The following is a 12358-nucleotide window of genomic DNA, read 5'->3' on the forward strand; positions in this document are numbered from 1 at the left end:
GGTGCACTCACCATCAGCTTGCAGTACTGTGTCTCCAGCTTGCTCAGCGTCTCCGTGTAGCTGGCCCGGAAGTTCTGAGACATTTTGCCCTGCAGGACAGAGCATGGCCATGGCCATGGCCACGTCACCCAACTCAGGATGGCACCACCTGCAGCCACACCTCCAAATCTCTCTGCCCAGCTGTGCAGCAGTGGCAGGAGGCACAGAGCACAAGGCTCGGGGCAGTAGCCCAGCAACAATTCAGAAGCTGCATCCTTACAAATCACCTCTGCCCCAGGCACCTTCACCCACAAGAGCTGGTCCTGATGCCCTCAAGTTCCTGCACATGTTGTGCCATGCCCTGTGTCACCCAGCCTGTGCCACCTTACCTCATACACCCGGGCCTCCTTCACGCTGCAGCCCAGCTCCTCCACGCTGCTGTGGATGTGCCGCTGGGTCTCCAGCTGGGTTTCCACACTTGGCAGGTCAGTTCCCCACTCTGCCCTCTCCAGTCTCATCTGAAACAGGCCAAGAGGTCCAGGTCAGCACTCCTTACCTGAAGGAGCATATCTCAACGTGACACAAGGGGCAAGGAAACCTCTGAGGTCACTCAAGAGGGCACAAACACCACACAGGTCTGGGTAGAAGGTCTCAACCCAGAGCTCCAACACTGAGTGATTTCTGGGACAACTGCACCAGCTTCACAGCCACCCTAAGGGACTGACAGCATCAGGAGGGATTTGCTTGCAGCTTTGAAAGGATCTTCTGATCCCCACAGATCAACAGGACCACAAGGCAGAAAAGCCAAGCCAAGCCAAGCGCGTTGGTGCTCGCCAGAAACCAGCAGAGCAGAGACTCACAGATCAAGGCAGGAGGAAGCCCAGACCAGCTTCCAACCTTCCCACCCCAGCATGAGCAGAGCCAGGTCACGATGCCCACAGAGCTCACCTGCATCTCCTCCACCCAGGCCAGCAGCTCGTACACGAAGCGGAGGCTGCCTTCGTCTTCTGAGGAGGAGATGGCCACCAGCTCTGTCCTGGTCATGGGCTTCCTGAACCAGGAGGCAGAGGAGGTGTGCAGCCCTTTTGTCAGGGACTCGCCCTTCAGGTGTGCTGTGCTCAGCGTGGAGGTGGGCAGCAGCTCCAGGCTGGAGAAGTGTCCTTTCCTGTAGAGGTTTGTGCACTCCAGCCTCAGGGTCACCAGCTCGTCCTGCAGCCGCATGATCCTGGAGGAGCAAGCAGGGCAGGGGTGAGCAGAGCACACGCACACAGACTGCCTCCTTCCCCAGCCCCTGAGCAGGCTTCTCCCCCTGGGGCACAGCCTCCCTCACCTGAACACCAGCTCCTCCAGCTGGTAGTAGTTCTCATCCCGCAGGATCTGCACATCCACCTGCAGCTGGCGGAGGAGCCCCTCGCACTCCTGCAGGTACACCACCACGTCCGACTCGTACTGCGCTGGCTGCCCTGACTCCAGGTGAGCAGCATCCTGCCCCGGGAGAGAGGAGCCTCAGGGCTGCAGCCCCTCGCAGCCCAGGGAACACCAGAGAAGCCCACAGAAGATTCACAGAACGGTGTAAGGGGTTAACCCTCCTGGGGCTGGTCTGAACCTGACCCCAGGTCCTCCTGCCTCCTTCCTGGGGGTGGCCTGAACCTGATCCCAGGTCCTCCTGACTCCTCCCTGGGGGTGGTCTGAACCTGACCCCAGGTCCTCCTGCCTCCTTCCTAGGGCTGGTCTGAACCTGACCCCAGGTCCTCCTGCCTCCTTCCTGGGGCTGGTCTGAACCTGACCCCAGGTCCTCCTGCCTCCTTGCTGGGGGTGGCCTGAACCTGACCCCAGGTGTAGTGCTCAGCCCACTCCCACCTCCTGTCTAGATCCCCTATAAAAACACAGGAACTTCCTGTTGCTCTTTCTCTTTGCTCTCCCTCCCTGCCTGCCTGGTTCCTGCTGCTCCTGTTTTTGACACGTCGCCACCCCACCACATGGTGGACATTCCCCTCCTGATTCTACCCCCATCCATTGCCACGGTTGTGTATTTTGTACCTCATTTCCCTTCCCTATACCTTTTTTGTAACTCCCTTTACCTTAAATACATCTTATTTATTGTTAAAGGTTTTTCTTTTAACTTCCAAGTGGAAGCAAGTCTGCTCTTTGGCTGTTTTACCTCTCTTTCCTCTCTACATCTACTTCCTTTCTTTCCAAAATGAGGAGAGAGGAAGGCATCCTATTATTGTATTGTTCTCTTAGGTATTTGAGTCTCTGGGAAGCCTAAATCAGGCCAAAAATGGTTTGGGTTGGAAGGGACCTTGAAGATCTGGCTCCAACCTGCCCTGCCACAGTTCCCTACCCTACACCTCTCACTAGACAGGTGCAGGGCAAGGGATGGGTGTGAAAGAAGCAGGAAAACAGAGGGAGACACTTATTGTAGTGAGAGATCTGCCACTGCTGTTTGCAGGGACAACTCTGCTCTGCCCTGGTGAGCAGACATCTGGAGTACTGTGTCCAGTTCTGAGCTCCCCAGTTGAGGAGAGACAGAGAAACACTAAAGAGAGTCCCACAGAGAGCCTTGAGGCTGCTAAGGGACAGGAACATCTCTCTAGTTGATTGGCCAGGGCTGGGTGCTAGGCTGGGCTGGCTGAGCTTGGAGCTCTCTTCCCAACTGCCTGATTCTGTGATTCTATGAAGTGCAGCAGGTACAAACTGGCACACAGAAGTTCCACCTCAACACCAGGCACAACTTCAGGGTGACAGAGCACTGGAGCAGGCTGCCCAGAGGCTGTGGCATTTGCCTCTCTAGAAACATTCAGAACCCACCTGGATGAGTTCCTGTGTGACCTGCCCTGGCTGATCCTGCTTTGGCAAGGGGTTGGACTAGGTGATCTCTAGAGGTCCCTTCCAACCCCTACCATTCTATGACTGAACAGAAAAGTGGGGAGTGGGGATCCACTGCCCCCCACTCACAGCCTGCAGGGTGTTCTTCGCCAGAGTCAGTTTTTCTTCACAGCTCAGAGCACCATTCTGGATTTTGTTGGCGATTTGTAGCAGCAATTCCAGCCTGAGACGACAAGGAAGGAAAAAAGATGAGAGAAGGAGCTTTGGGATTGTCCCTCCAGCCAGGGGCAGCAGGGGGACAGCCCCAGAGGGGACTTTGCCTGCCCTGGGCACAGCACCAACCTCTCCACCGCTGGCCGCAGGAGCTTCTCGCGCTCCAGCATCTCGATGATGAGCTTGCCCCACTCCTCCTCCACGTCGTTGGGGTGGTAGCCCTGGGGCAACTTGATGCGTCCAAACTCAATCCAGACCTGGGGAAAACAGCAAGAGGACAGCAGGTTCCTACCTCCTCCTACAGCTGGGCTGCAAGGCAGCAGCTCTGCCTCTGCTCCCGCAGTGCCTCGCTGGCTACACCGTTTACCCTGAGGGTTATTTCCACTTCTCCACTCCAAAGCAAACCTGAGCTGAGCACTCTTTAGCCTTGCTGAAAGCACCACACAACATCCCCCACCCACCAAGCCTGCAGGCAGCCACCAAGCCTCTCACCTCCAGCAGTTTGTAGAGCTCCTCTATCCTTCCTTTCTCCTGCTCTCTTGCTGGGATTTCAGTTTCTTTGAAGTGGATGTACTGGTTATAAAGTGCCTGAGAGGAGAAAAGCTCATCAGAAACCACCCTGGAGACTGTCACCATCCAGCTCTGGGTGCTAAGCACAAGGGACACTGCAGATGGACCTTGTCCAGGACCTACCTTTAGCTCTACAGGGTTCTGGGGGAAGGATTTATCTGACATGAGTATCGTGTGCTGCTTGATCCACGAGACGAGGGACTCCAGGCGACTCTGGTACTCCAACCACCTGGAATCCACCTCCTGCAGGGCAAGAGCACCCTTGGGAGCACTGCTGGTGGGCAGGTCTCCACGGGGGAGAGGCAGAACCTGGCCACACCAAGGTCACAGCTACGAGGAGGATCATTTGCCTGTGCCTCCCTGCTGTGAGGCCATCCCAGGTAGATGAAGCCTCCTTCATGTACAGGCTGCTCCCTGGAAGCCAGTTTGGCTTTCCCAAGAGCTCAAACCCCAGGGCAGATCCTGCAGTGCCTGGAGAACACTGTGGCCCTAGGGGCACACTGGTAGCTCACAGGGCACACATCCTAATGGGGAAGCTCCTTCCTCCCCCAAGCCTCTTCCACTCAGCTCCAGCGGGCAGGGAACTTCCAAACCTCCCTACCAAGTGTTATGGACACAAACTGAATTCCAGGAGGCTCCCTAGAAACGTAAGGGAAAAGATTCTTCACTTTGAGAGTGGCAAAGCTCCGGAGCAGGCTGCCCAGAGGGGCTGTGGAGTCTCCATCTCTGGAGGCATCCAAAGCCCATCCGGATGTGTTCTTGTGGGATTTACTCTGGGTGATTCTGCTTCATAGCAGGGGTGGGGTTGGATCAGATGATCTTCAGAGGTCCCTTCCAACCCCAACCATGCTGGCACTGTGTGAAACCCTTCCCATAGCAAGCAGCTGCCTCCCAGGTGGCTGTGCCAGCCCCCCCAGCCCGTGGCGGTGCTTACGATGGCGCTGATCCCTTCTCCTCCCTCGGGGACCTTGGGGAAGGCATCGTAGATGGAAGACACATAAGTTATCACAGACTTCTCATCTGGAGAGGGGACATCCACGTCTGGCAAGGAGGAAGCAGAAAGGCAGTGAGGAACAGGAGCAGGTTGGCATCTCCCCAGCACCAGCTGCTTGCCAGCGCTGCCCACCCACCTTCGGCGTCCAGCAGCCGAGTCACCCCCAGCCGCTCGGCGATCTCGAAGGCCTGCTCCAGGTTCTCCCTGTTGCTCTGGATCTGTACCCTCTCCATGTCCACCAGATCTGGCCTGCAAGACATGCACCAGACTCATGACATTGGCAAACAGCACAAGGTGCCCAGGCCAGAGCATCCCAGATGGGCACTGCTGATTCCTAGGGGCTTGTCCGAGCCTCTGTCCCAGGCTGGTGGCTCTCCGAGGGGGCCTGGGCTGCAGCACCTCCCCAGCTCATCTGCTCTGGGAAGGGGATGCTCAAGCTATGAGAGGGAATCTGGTTTCCAGCTACCAGGAGATGTTTTCTCATGAGCCCCATTTGCTATTCTCCTGCAAGAGCTCAAGGCTGTGTCAGCTCCCCATGACCAAGCTGCCAGGGCAGGAGTTGGCATTGCTGCCCCCAGCTCTGAGCAGGCAGAGGGTGTTGAGGGTTGTGCTGCCTTCTCAAGCAGCTATGAGAGGCTTCAATGCTGCTTGGGAGAGCTCTGAGGTCCTCTGCTGAAGGCAGGGATGGAAGTGCTGCTCTTGAGGGTGAGCAGAAGGGCAGTACTAACACATGAAGCACTGCAGCATGCCCAGATTAAAAGCTTTTCTTTTTCTGCCTCCCTGCCCAGCCTCAAAATGTTGTTTTTTTTCTTTCTTGCAACCTGAGACCTTTTTTTGGACCAGATCATCCTTAGGGTCCCTTCCAACCTGGCATTCTGTACCGGTTGCTCCTTCCAAACATCCACGCTCCCCTCAGCTAGCTGGCAGATGGTTTCCAGGTGAAGGAGTCATTGCCCCCTGCAAGCTTCACCTACATCTCCAAGCACTCCTGACCATCACCAACTGCAGTGGTGGAGCAGGGACCTCTGGGGAGGTCTTCAGCCCTCCCTCCCATCCAGACAATGCCCTCCACTGCTCCTACCTGTATCTGTGGATGAGGGCGTTGAACATCTTCCCATCACTCCAGCAGGAGGAGAAGTTGGTGCACTTCACTCCAATGTAACCTGCTGTCACCTTCTGTGTCCAGAGCAGCAGCTTCTCCTTGGCTGACATGTCCCCTGACTCCCCACTGATGTAGATGTCAGAGATCTGTAAAGAAGTGGCACAGCCATGGGGTGATGCAGGAGGAGGGAGAGACTCCACCAGGCACATCCAGTTCCTCTGAACCTGCCCAAAGACCTGGCAGCTGGCAGGAAGGACAGGAGGAAATTCCTGGTCACCATGGAGGGGAGGTCACAAGGGAACGGACCTCTGGAAATGCAGGAGAGCAGCAGGGCACCGAGGTGCAGCATGGCCTGGGAAGATCCAGGCAAGTGAGGGTCATTAGCGAGCCACACGTCACTGGGGCACAAGATGCTGATTGGGCACAAGATGCTGATTGGGCACAAGATGCTGATTGGGCACAAGATGCTGCTTGGGCACACCTGCAGCCCACCGCTCCCTACCACCACTCAGCTCACCTGGAGCTGCTCCTCAGCCCAGGCTGCACCCTTGGGAGCAGCTACTGCCACGCCCCTCCAATCACACTGCAGAGCAGCACCCTGCAACCAGCAGCTGCCCACCCCTGCTCCTCCTCAGATAGGGCTTAGGGGACACCTCACTGGGAATGGGGAGCTGGGAAAACAAGTGGATGCTTTCCCACCCTGAGCCAGCAGCAATGCTTGGGCACTCCCCTGCAAAAACCCACCCTGAGGACCCTCAGCACCCTCAGACACCCAGAGCTCACACCAGGATGGTTGCCCCCATCCTGCAGCACCCATGGCTGGGCAGCAAGAGAGCACCAGGGAGAGCTGATTCCACCTCTCACCATTGCAAACAAAAAAAAGCTTTCAAAAGCCCAACTCAAGAAGGGAGAAGCAGCACTTGGAGGTGCTGGGAGAGAGGATGTGGGGCAGAGATCTCTCCCCACCCTGGGGTGCTTGGAGTGGCACCATCCTGAGGGGGAAAGGAAAGAGGAAGGAAAAGCTGTCACATCTCTGCTCTGCCTCGCCCAGTGCCAGGGGGTGCTGGTGGCAGGGGTGCTGTGACCCAGTTCCCCAACAAAAGAGAGCAGCAGGCACAGAACCCTCTCAGACAGACGCACAGCCCTGGCTGCAGATCCCAGACTGGCACGTGACGGAGCGCACGTGTCCTCACATGCCAGCATGTTCCTGATTGGCACAGCTCCCTCCTCGCCCCCAGCCCCCCCAGCTCCCCAATTAGTACAATTACCTCCCCTTAATTAAGGGGCAGACAAAGGGGGAGAGGAGAGCTGCTTCAATTTTGCCAGGTGCCTATGGAAAAGCAGCTTGAGCTGTTTGCCTGCTGGATGCCTCCTCCCGGCACTGAAGGGGGAAGGTGTGCCAGGAGCACAGCCCTGCCCACCCTGAAAACACCCAGATGCTTTATCCCCCCACCCCACCCCTTTAGATACACCCAGTTGGGCGCTGGCATTGCTCAGGTGCCTGCTGCCAGCAACGCCTTTGCAGCGGGAGGTGGGGCAGGGACCCTCGGGATTATCTGCCTGTGCCGCCGGTGGGGAAGATGCTAAGGCAGGGCAGGGCAGGATGCTGCCGAGGTACGGCAGTGGCACAGCAACGGCATGGCAGCGGCACGGCGCCGGTGTCATTGGTATGCTGCAGCTCACCTCCCCTCTCCCCAGCCCGATCCGCTCAGCACACACACAGCTGCTCTTTGTCAGCCGCTGCCACTCCGCTGCCGCCGCTGCCTTTAACTCCTCCAGCCCCAGCTTTCCCCTTAGGGATGCCAAGACCCGCTGGAAGAGCCCTGAGTGAGCAGCCCGATGAGACCCTCCACACCTTGACAGCCACAAACCTCCTCCACCTGTCCAGCACTCCCTTAGTGATCACCCAGCAGCTCTCAATTGAGAGTGGGATGAAACCTCCTCTGAACCCAGCCATCGGCTGTGCCCCACCTGGGCTCTCCAGCCCTGCTGCCCAGCAGGGAGCTCCTCACAGCACCCAGCTCAGACGGACCCTTTCTTCCTCACTCATGCACACAGCACTGGGGTTCCCCAACCACTGGGCCCTTCCCCGAGGGCATCCTCGCAGGAGACCCTCCGAGAGATGCGCTTAGGGAGGTGCAGGATGCGGCACCAGCTCCACCCTCCTTTCTTCACGTGTCTGTGTCAGGACAAAGATTTAGGGAGGCACCGGCGAGAAGAGAGAGTGGAAACTCCCAGCACTTGGGGTCAATCCCTTCCAAAGCTTTCCAACATCAACCTTGTGCATCAAGCAACCGGTGGCAGGATGCTGAAGACCAGCCGGTGGCTGGTACACCAGCCTGTCTGGCAAAGGTATCAGAGACAAAGCCCTTTTCCTGCCCCTTGTCCTGGGGCATGCAGAGCTTGGCCAAACCTTCAGCCCACTCTGTCAACCCCACAGAGCAACCTTCAGACAACAACAGGCTCCAAACCACAGCATCATCCTCTCCTCTTCCTCTCGGAGCCCATTCAGAGCACCCTGAGCCCCTCCATGTCCAGCTGCTCTCACCCACCTGGCAGCAGGAAAGGGACACCATAGCCTCATAGCCAACCCAGCAGCCCCAAGGGCACATCTGCCACCAGTGACAACAAGCATGTGTCAGTGACACCTACAGCCCATGCAGCCGCCCGCGCTGGTGGCAGCCACGCTCTGGCCGCCCGTGCCAAGAGCAGAGGACAGGAGGAGCTAGCCCCAAGAGATGCTCAGAGAGGAAAAGGCTTCAGGAGCTTTCTGCACCAGAGTCCTCCCTCCCACGCTCAGCATGAGGTTTGTATCTCGCCAGGATGACCATTCCCAGAGGCCACCAAGATCTGGGGTTCACTGAACCAGGTCCCCCCACCCCGCTCCGAACAGGGTGACAGACACTGACCATTCCTCCAGCTGTCCCCGAGCTCCCCCTCCACGCCTGGCCCTCCGCAGCGAGCCTGTGGCCACCTCCAAAGGCAGACGCCGCGGTCCCACCAGCTTCAGCACCCTTGGCTGCCCGGCGTGTCAGGTCACTGCTGTACCCCGAGGAGCTCCGGGCCATGCCTCCACTGTGCCAGCTGAAGGAGGACGGGCTGCGAGAGGCTGGCAGTCCATGTCCGTCCCCCTCCCCAGCCCGAGCCGATGGCAGTCCTGAGGCTCTCCCCACGCTGGGGTTTTCCAGCTGATCCACCATGGGGGACGGCGTAGACAGCTCCGAAACGGTGCCCGGCTCCGCTGCGGAGGAGCAGGTCCATGCGGCGCTGGAAGCGGCATCGCTGCTGCCTGCTTTTCTGCCGGCTCCCGGGGTGCTGCCTGCCCTTGGCTCCCGGCTCTCCGCTGGCTGCCGGCTGGCCGCGGTGCTCGCCGCGGCCGGGAGCCCCTCGGCAGGCCCGTGGGTGCCCTCGGGCAGGGGCAGCAGCACTGCCCGGCGGTTGCCGGTGCCGCTCCTCTGCAGCTGCACCAGGCGGCTCACCGCCTTCTCGCAGCCCTTCTCGGCAGGGTTGTCCAGCAAACGAGCGACGACGGTGGTGCCTTCCTCCAGGGCAGTCCCCGCCGCAGCCGGCCACTGCGGCTCCCGCACCAGGCGAGCCTTCTGCAGCTCCCCCTGGAAGCGCTGCTTCACCTGCACGATCAGCCCTGGCTGCAGGGCTGCCGCCGCCGGCTCCTCGCCGCCCTGCCCGCTCCCGCCGGGCTCCTCTCCTCCCTGCTGCCGGGGGGCCGCCTTCGACTTGGAAGCCTCCTCATCCTCACCAGCCTGCAGGGCCGGCAGCTCCTCCTGCGGGGCTGTCTCGGGCATGGCTCTGCTCTTCCCTCTCCTCCTCCGTTTAAAGCGCACCCTTTTTTTGGGAGACAGGGGCGCCTTCCCCACGGCTTTTTCCTTCTGCTCCTTAACGCAGCCCAGAGAATTCCCCATCTCCACCTCCTCCTCCTCCTCCTCCTCCTCACCGCCAGCAGGAAGGCAGCTAAGCGAGTCGCCAGCTCCTGAATCAATCCCGAGCTGGGCTTCATGGGCTCCACAACGCACGCCCTACACCGTGCCGCGGACTACCCCTCCTCATCATCATCATCATCATCATCATCGCTGCCGCTCCCTCCCACCAACCCTGCCGCCGCCGCCGCGGTTCCAGACAGCCATCTTACAGCCTGGGAGCTGCGAGAAGACAAATTCAAAGCATCTCACTGCAGTTCAGAAATCACTTGACCTAAAAGCAGAGGGAAAGGGGATTGGCTGCGGCGTCCTTCTCTCCAAATATGAGGTAATTGGAGCACGGCCCTCGCCAACACAAACAGGGAGCAGGAATGGAGCTGGGAGGGGAAAAGGAGAGAGTGGGATGGGAAAAAAAAGAGGGAAAAAAAAAAAACAGAAAAAGAAAATCCACTACAGCCAAGGGAGGTAGCAGAAAGGAAAAGGGGTGGGAAAGAAATGGGGGATAAAAAAAGTGTATATATATATATATATATAAATATCTACGAGCAGGGAGGAGTCAGAGCAGCTCTGCATGAGGCACGGAGCTGCCGGCTCCCCGCAGTGGGGGCTTTCCAGTTTGAGCCTTAATTCTTAATCCCTAGAGCCCCAAAGGGCTTCCTGTGCCCACCCTCCTGCCAGGCTCCCGCCCCCCCGGCTCAGCAGCAGCTCAAAGGGCAGCTCTAAGGACCTGGGATCGCTTCGGCGAGCTGCAGCCGCGGGGTTCTAACAGGCTACGGCAGCGCTGATGCTGCTCCCCATCCCAGTTCGTCCCAGTCTGGCCCCGTGTCCTGCCCCCTCTCCTGCAGATCCTGCCCCACATGCTGCCAAGGGCAGGGGTTTGAGGAGCAGGCAGCATCCTGACTCTGCCTAGCAGCTCCGAGGGACCAGAGCAGAGCAACACACACTGAAACTGGGGCAAGGCAGGAGACAGGGGGCACGAAGACATGGGGGACTGAACCAAAACTGGGGTGGGGCAGAAAATGGGAAGCAGAGGGCAAAAAAATGAAAAATGGGGAGAGTTGAATCAAAACTGGGGTTGGATTGAACCAAAACGAGGGTGGGATTGAACCTAAACTGGAGTGGGGCAGAAAATGGGGAGCAGGGGGCATAAGGATGGGGGGAGTCTGAACCAGCCCCAGCAAACAGAGTTGGGAGGGGGGAAAGAAGGAGGAGCAATCCAGATAACAATGAAAAGACCCAGGGACCCCAAGAGCTTCCAGGGCACGGGGAGCAGCCCCCACACCTTCACCACTCCAGCTGCCTGCAGGCAGTGCCCAGGCTTCACACCAGCACCAGCCCACCCCAAAGCTCTCCCCAGGGTTCTCCCAGCTGCCTGCCCCCGGGCAGCAGCACCAGGAGCTGGAGATTAAGAGGCTGACAATGGAGCCACAACCCCAGAAAAAATGCCTTTAACGCGGGCAGGGACAGGACAGGCAGGATCCCGGGCAGCAGAGCAGCTCCCCAGGGTCACTTGTCACCTGTCCTGTGCCCCACAGCAGGGTGACAGTGCTCCCTCCCTGCCTCAGCTGGGCAGGGACCATCAGCACCTCCCAATCTCCCCCTTCCCTGCTCTCCTACAGCAGAGGATGCAGCAGGGCAGGGCCACCCCGAGGACAGCAAGGACAGGATGTCACCGCTGGAGATGACTCATCAGCATCCAGACCCTGCTCGACCTCAGCTGCTTCCCAAGCCAAAACAGCCAAGACGCTTCAGCAGCAGCCTTAAGCCCCACTTATCCCCAAGCTGTCCTCAAAACCTCTCCCCGAGGCACTGCTCACTCATCCTCCAAAAGGAAATTCCTCTTTGACAAGGTCTGAAGCCAGCTCTGGTCACCTCTGGAGGATGCCAGCAGGGGTAGGAGGAGGAACATCACTTTGAGGGCAGCAGGGCCCTGGAGCAGGCTGCCCACAGGCAGTGGTCTCCTTCTCTGGAGTCATTCTGAACCCACCTGGATGCTGTCCTGGGCAGCCTGCTCTAAGTGAGCCTGCTCTGGCAGGGGGGTTGGACCAGATGACCTCCAGAGGTCCCTTCCTGCCCTGTGGTATGGCAGGGGACACGGCAGCTCCCACGGGCTCAGGTCCCACGCTGGAGATGGCCCCGAAGCTAATGTCACATCACTAACAGGCTGCTGACAGCAGCACTGCTCAGCAAAGCCTCACATGCCAACACAACCGGTGGCATTAGGGCCTGTGGTGTCAACCCCCCGAGGGCATCAAAGCTGCAACAGGATGAGCTGAGGCACTTCAAGACCCCAGAGCCTGCTCCATAAGAGCACTGGTGTGCTGCAGATGGTCCTCAACGGCTCCTCCAGCACCACAGCTGGATCAGAGAGCTCCTCACACCCCTGTCCTGCACTGCTGTCATGCAGCTGACATCCTCCATCCCAGCAAGAGATCCATCCCACAGCTCCAACGAGCACCCAAAGGGCCCCAGGAGCACCTCAGGACCACAGCCCCACGAGGGTGGGCGCTCAGCCTGCACACGCTGTGGCCCCTTCCAGATCTGCCCTTCTCCACCAGAGACTTCAGCTGAGCAAACAGACCTCCAGCACCGACCTCAGAGCCCCCAGCACCAACCTCAGAGCCCCCAGCACCAACCTCAGAGCCCCCAGCACCAACCTCAGAGCCCCCAGCACCGACCTCAGAGCCATCAGCACCGACCTCAGAGCCCCCAGCACCAACCTCAGAGCCTCCAGCA

The 12358-nt window shown here is 59.0% G+C and overlaps 1 protein-coding gene across 26 annotated transcripts in view; it reads right to left on the reverse strand.

The window, feature by feature from the left end:
• MACF1 (microtubule actin crosslinking factor 1) overlaps nt 1–12358 on the reverse strand; it is a 189311-nt gene that overhangs the window by 124307 nt on the left and 52646 nt on the right. For 15 of the 26 annotated variants that reach the window (XM_064172702.1, XM_064172684.1, XM_064172696.1 and 12 more), the window contains exons 1-12: nt 8597–9607; nt 5667–5833; nt 4722–4834; nt 4526–4632; nt 3715–3834; nt 3514–3609; nt 3151–3278; nt 2938–3031; nt 1310–1464; nt 928–1204; nt 369–497; nt 12–89 (exon numbers count right to left, since the gene is read on the reverse strand). In XM_064172702.1, the coding sequence (XP_064028772.1) occupies nt 12–89; nt 369–497; nt 928–1204; nt 1310–1464; nt 2938–3031; nt 3151–3278; nt 3514–3609; nt 3715–3834; nt 4526–4632; nt 4722–4834; nt 5667–5833; nt 8597–9607 (2475 nt within the window). Of the gene's footprint in view, nt 1–11; nt 90–368; nt 498–927; nt 1205–1309; nt 1465–2937; nt 3032–3150; nt 3279–3513; nt 3610–3714; nt 3835–4525; nt 4633–4721; nt 4835–5666; nt 5834–8596; nt 9608–12358 lie in introns of those variants that run through there. The other 11 variants (XM_064172710.1, XM_064172704.1, XM_064172706.1 and 8 more) reach the window with 1 other exon arrangement.

This window comes from Pogoniulus pusillus, chromosome 37 (genome assembly GCF_015220805.1).
Source record: "Pogoniulus pusillus isolate bPogPus1 chromosome 37, bPogPus1.pri, whole genome shotgun sequence".
NCBI lineage: Eukaryota > Metazoa > Chordata > Aves > Piciformes > Lybiidae > Pogoniulus > Pogoniulus pusillus.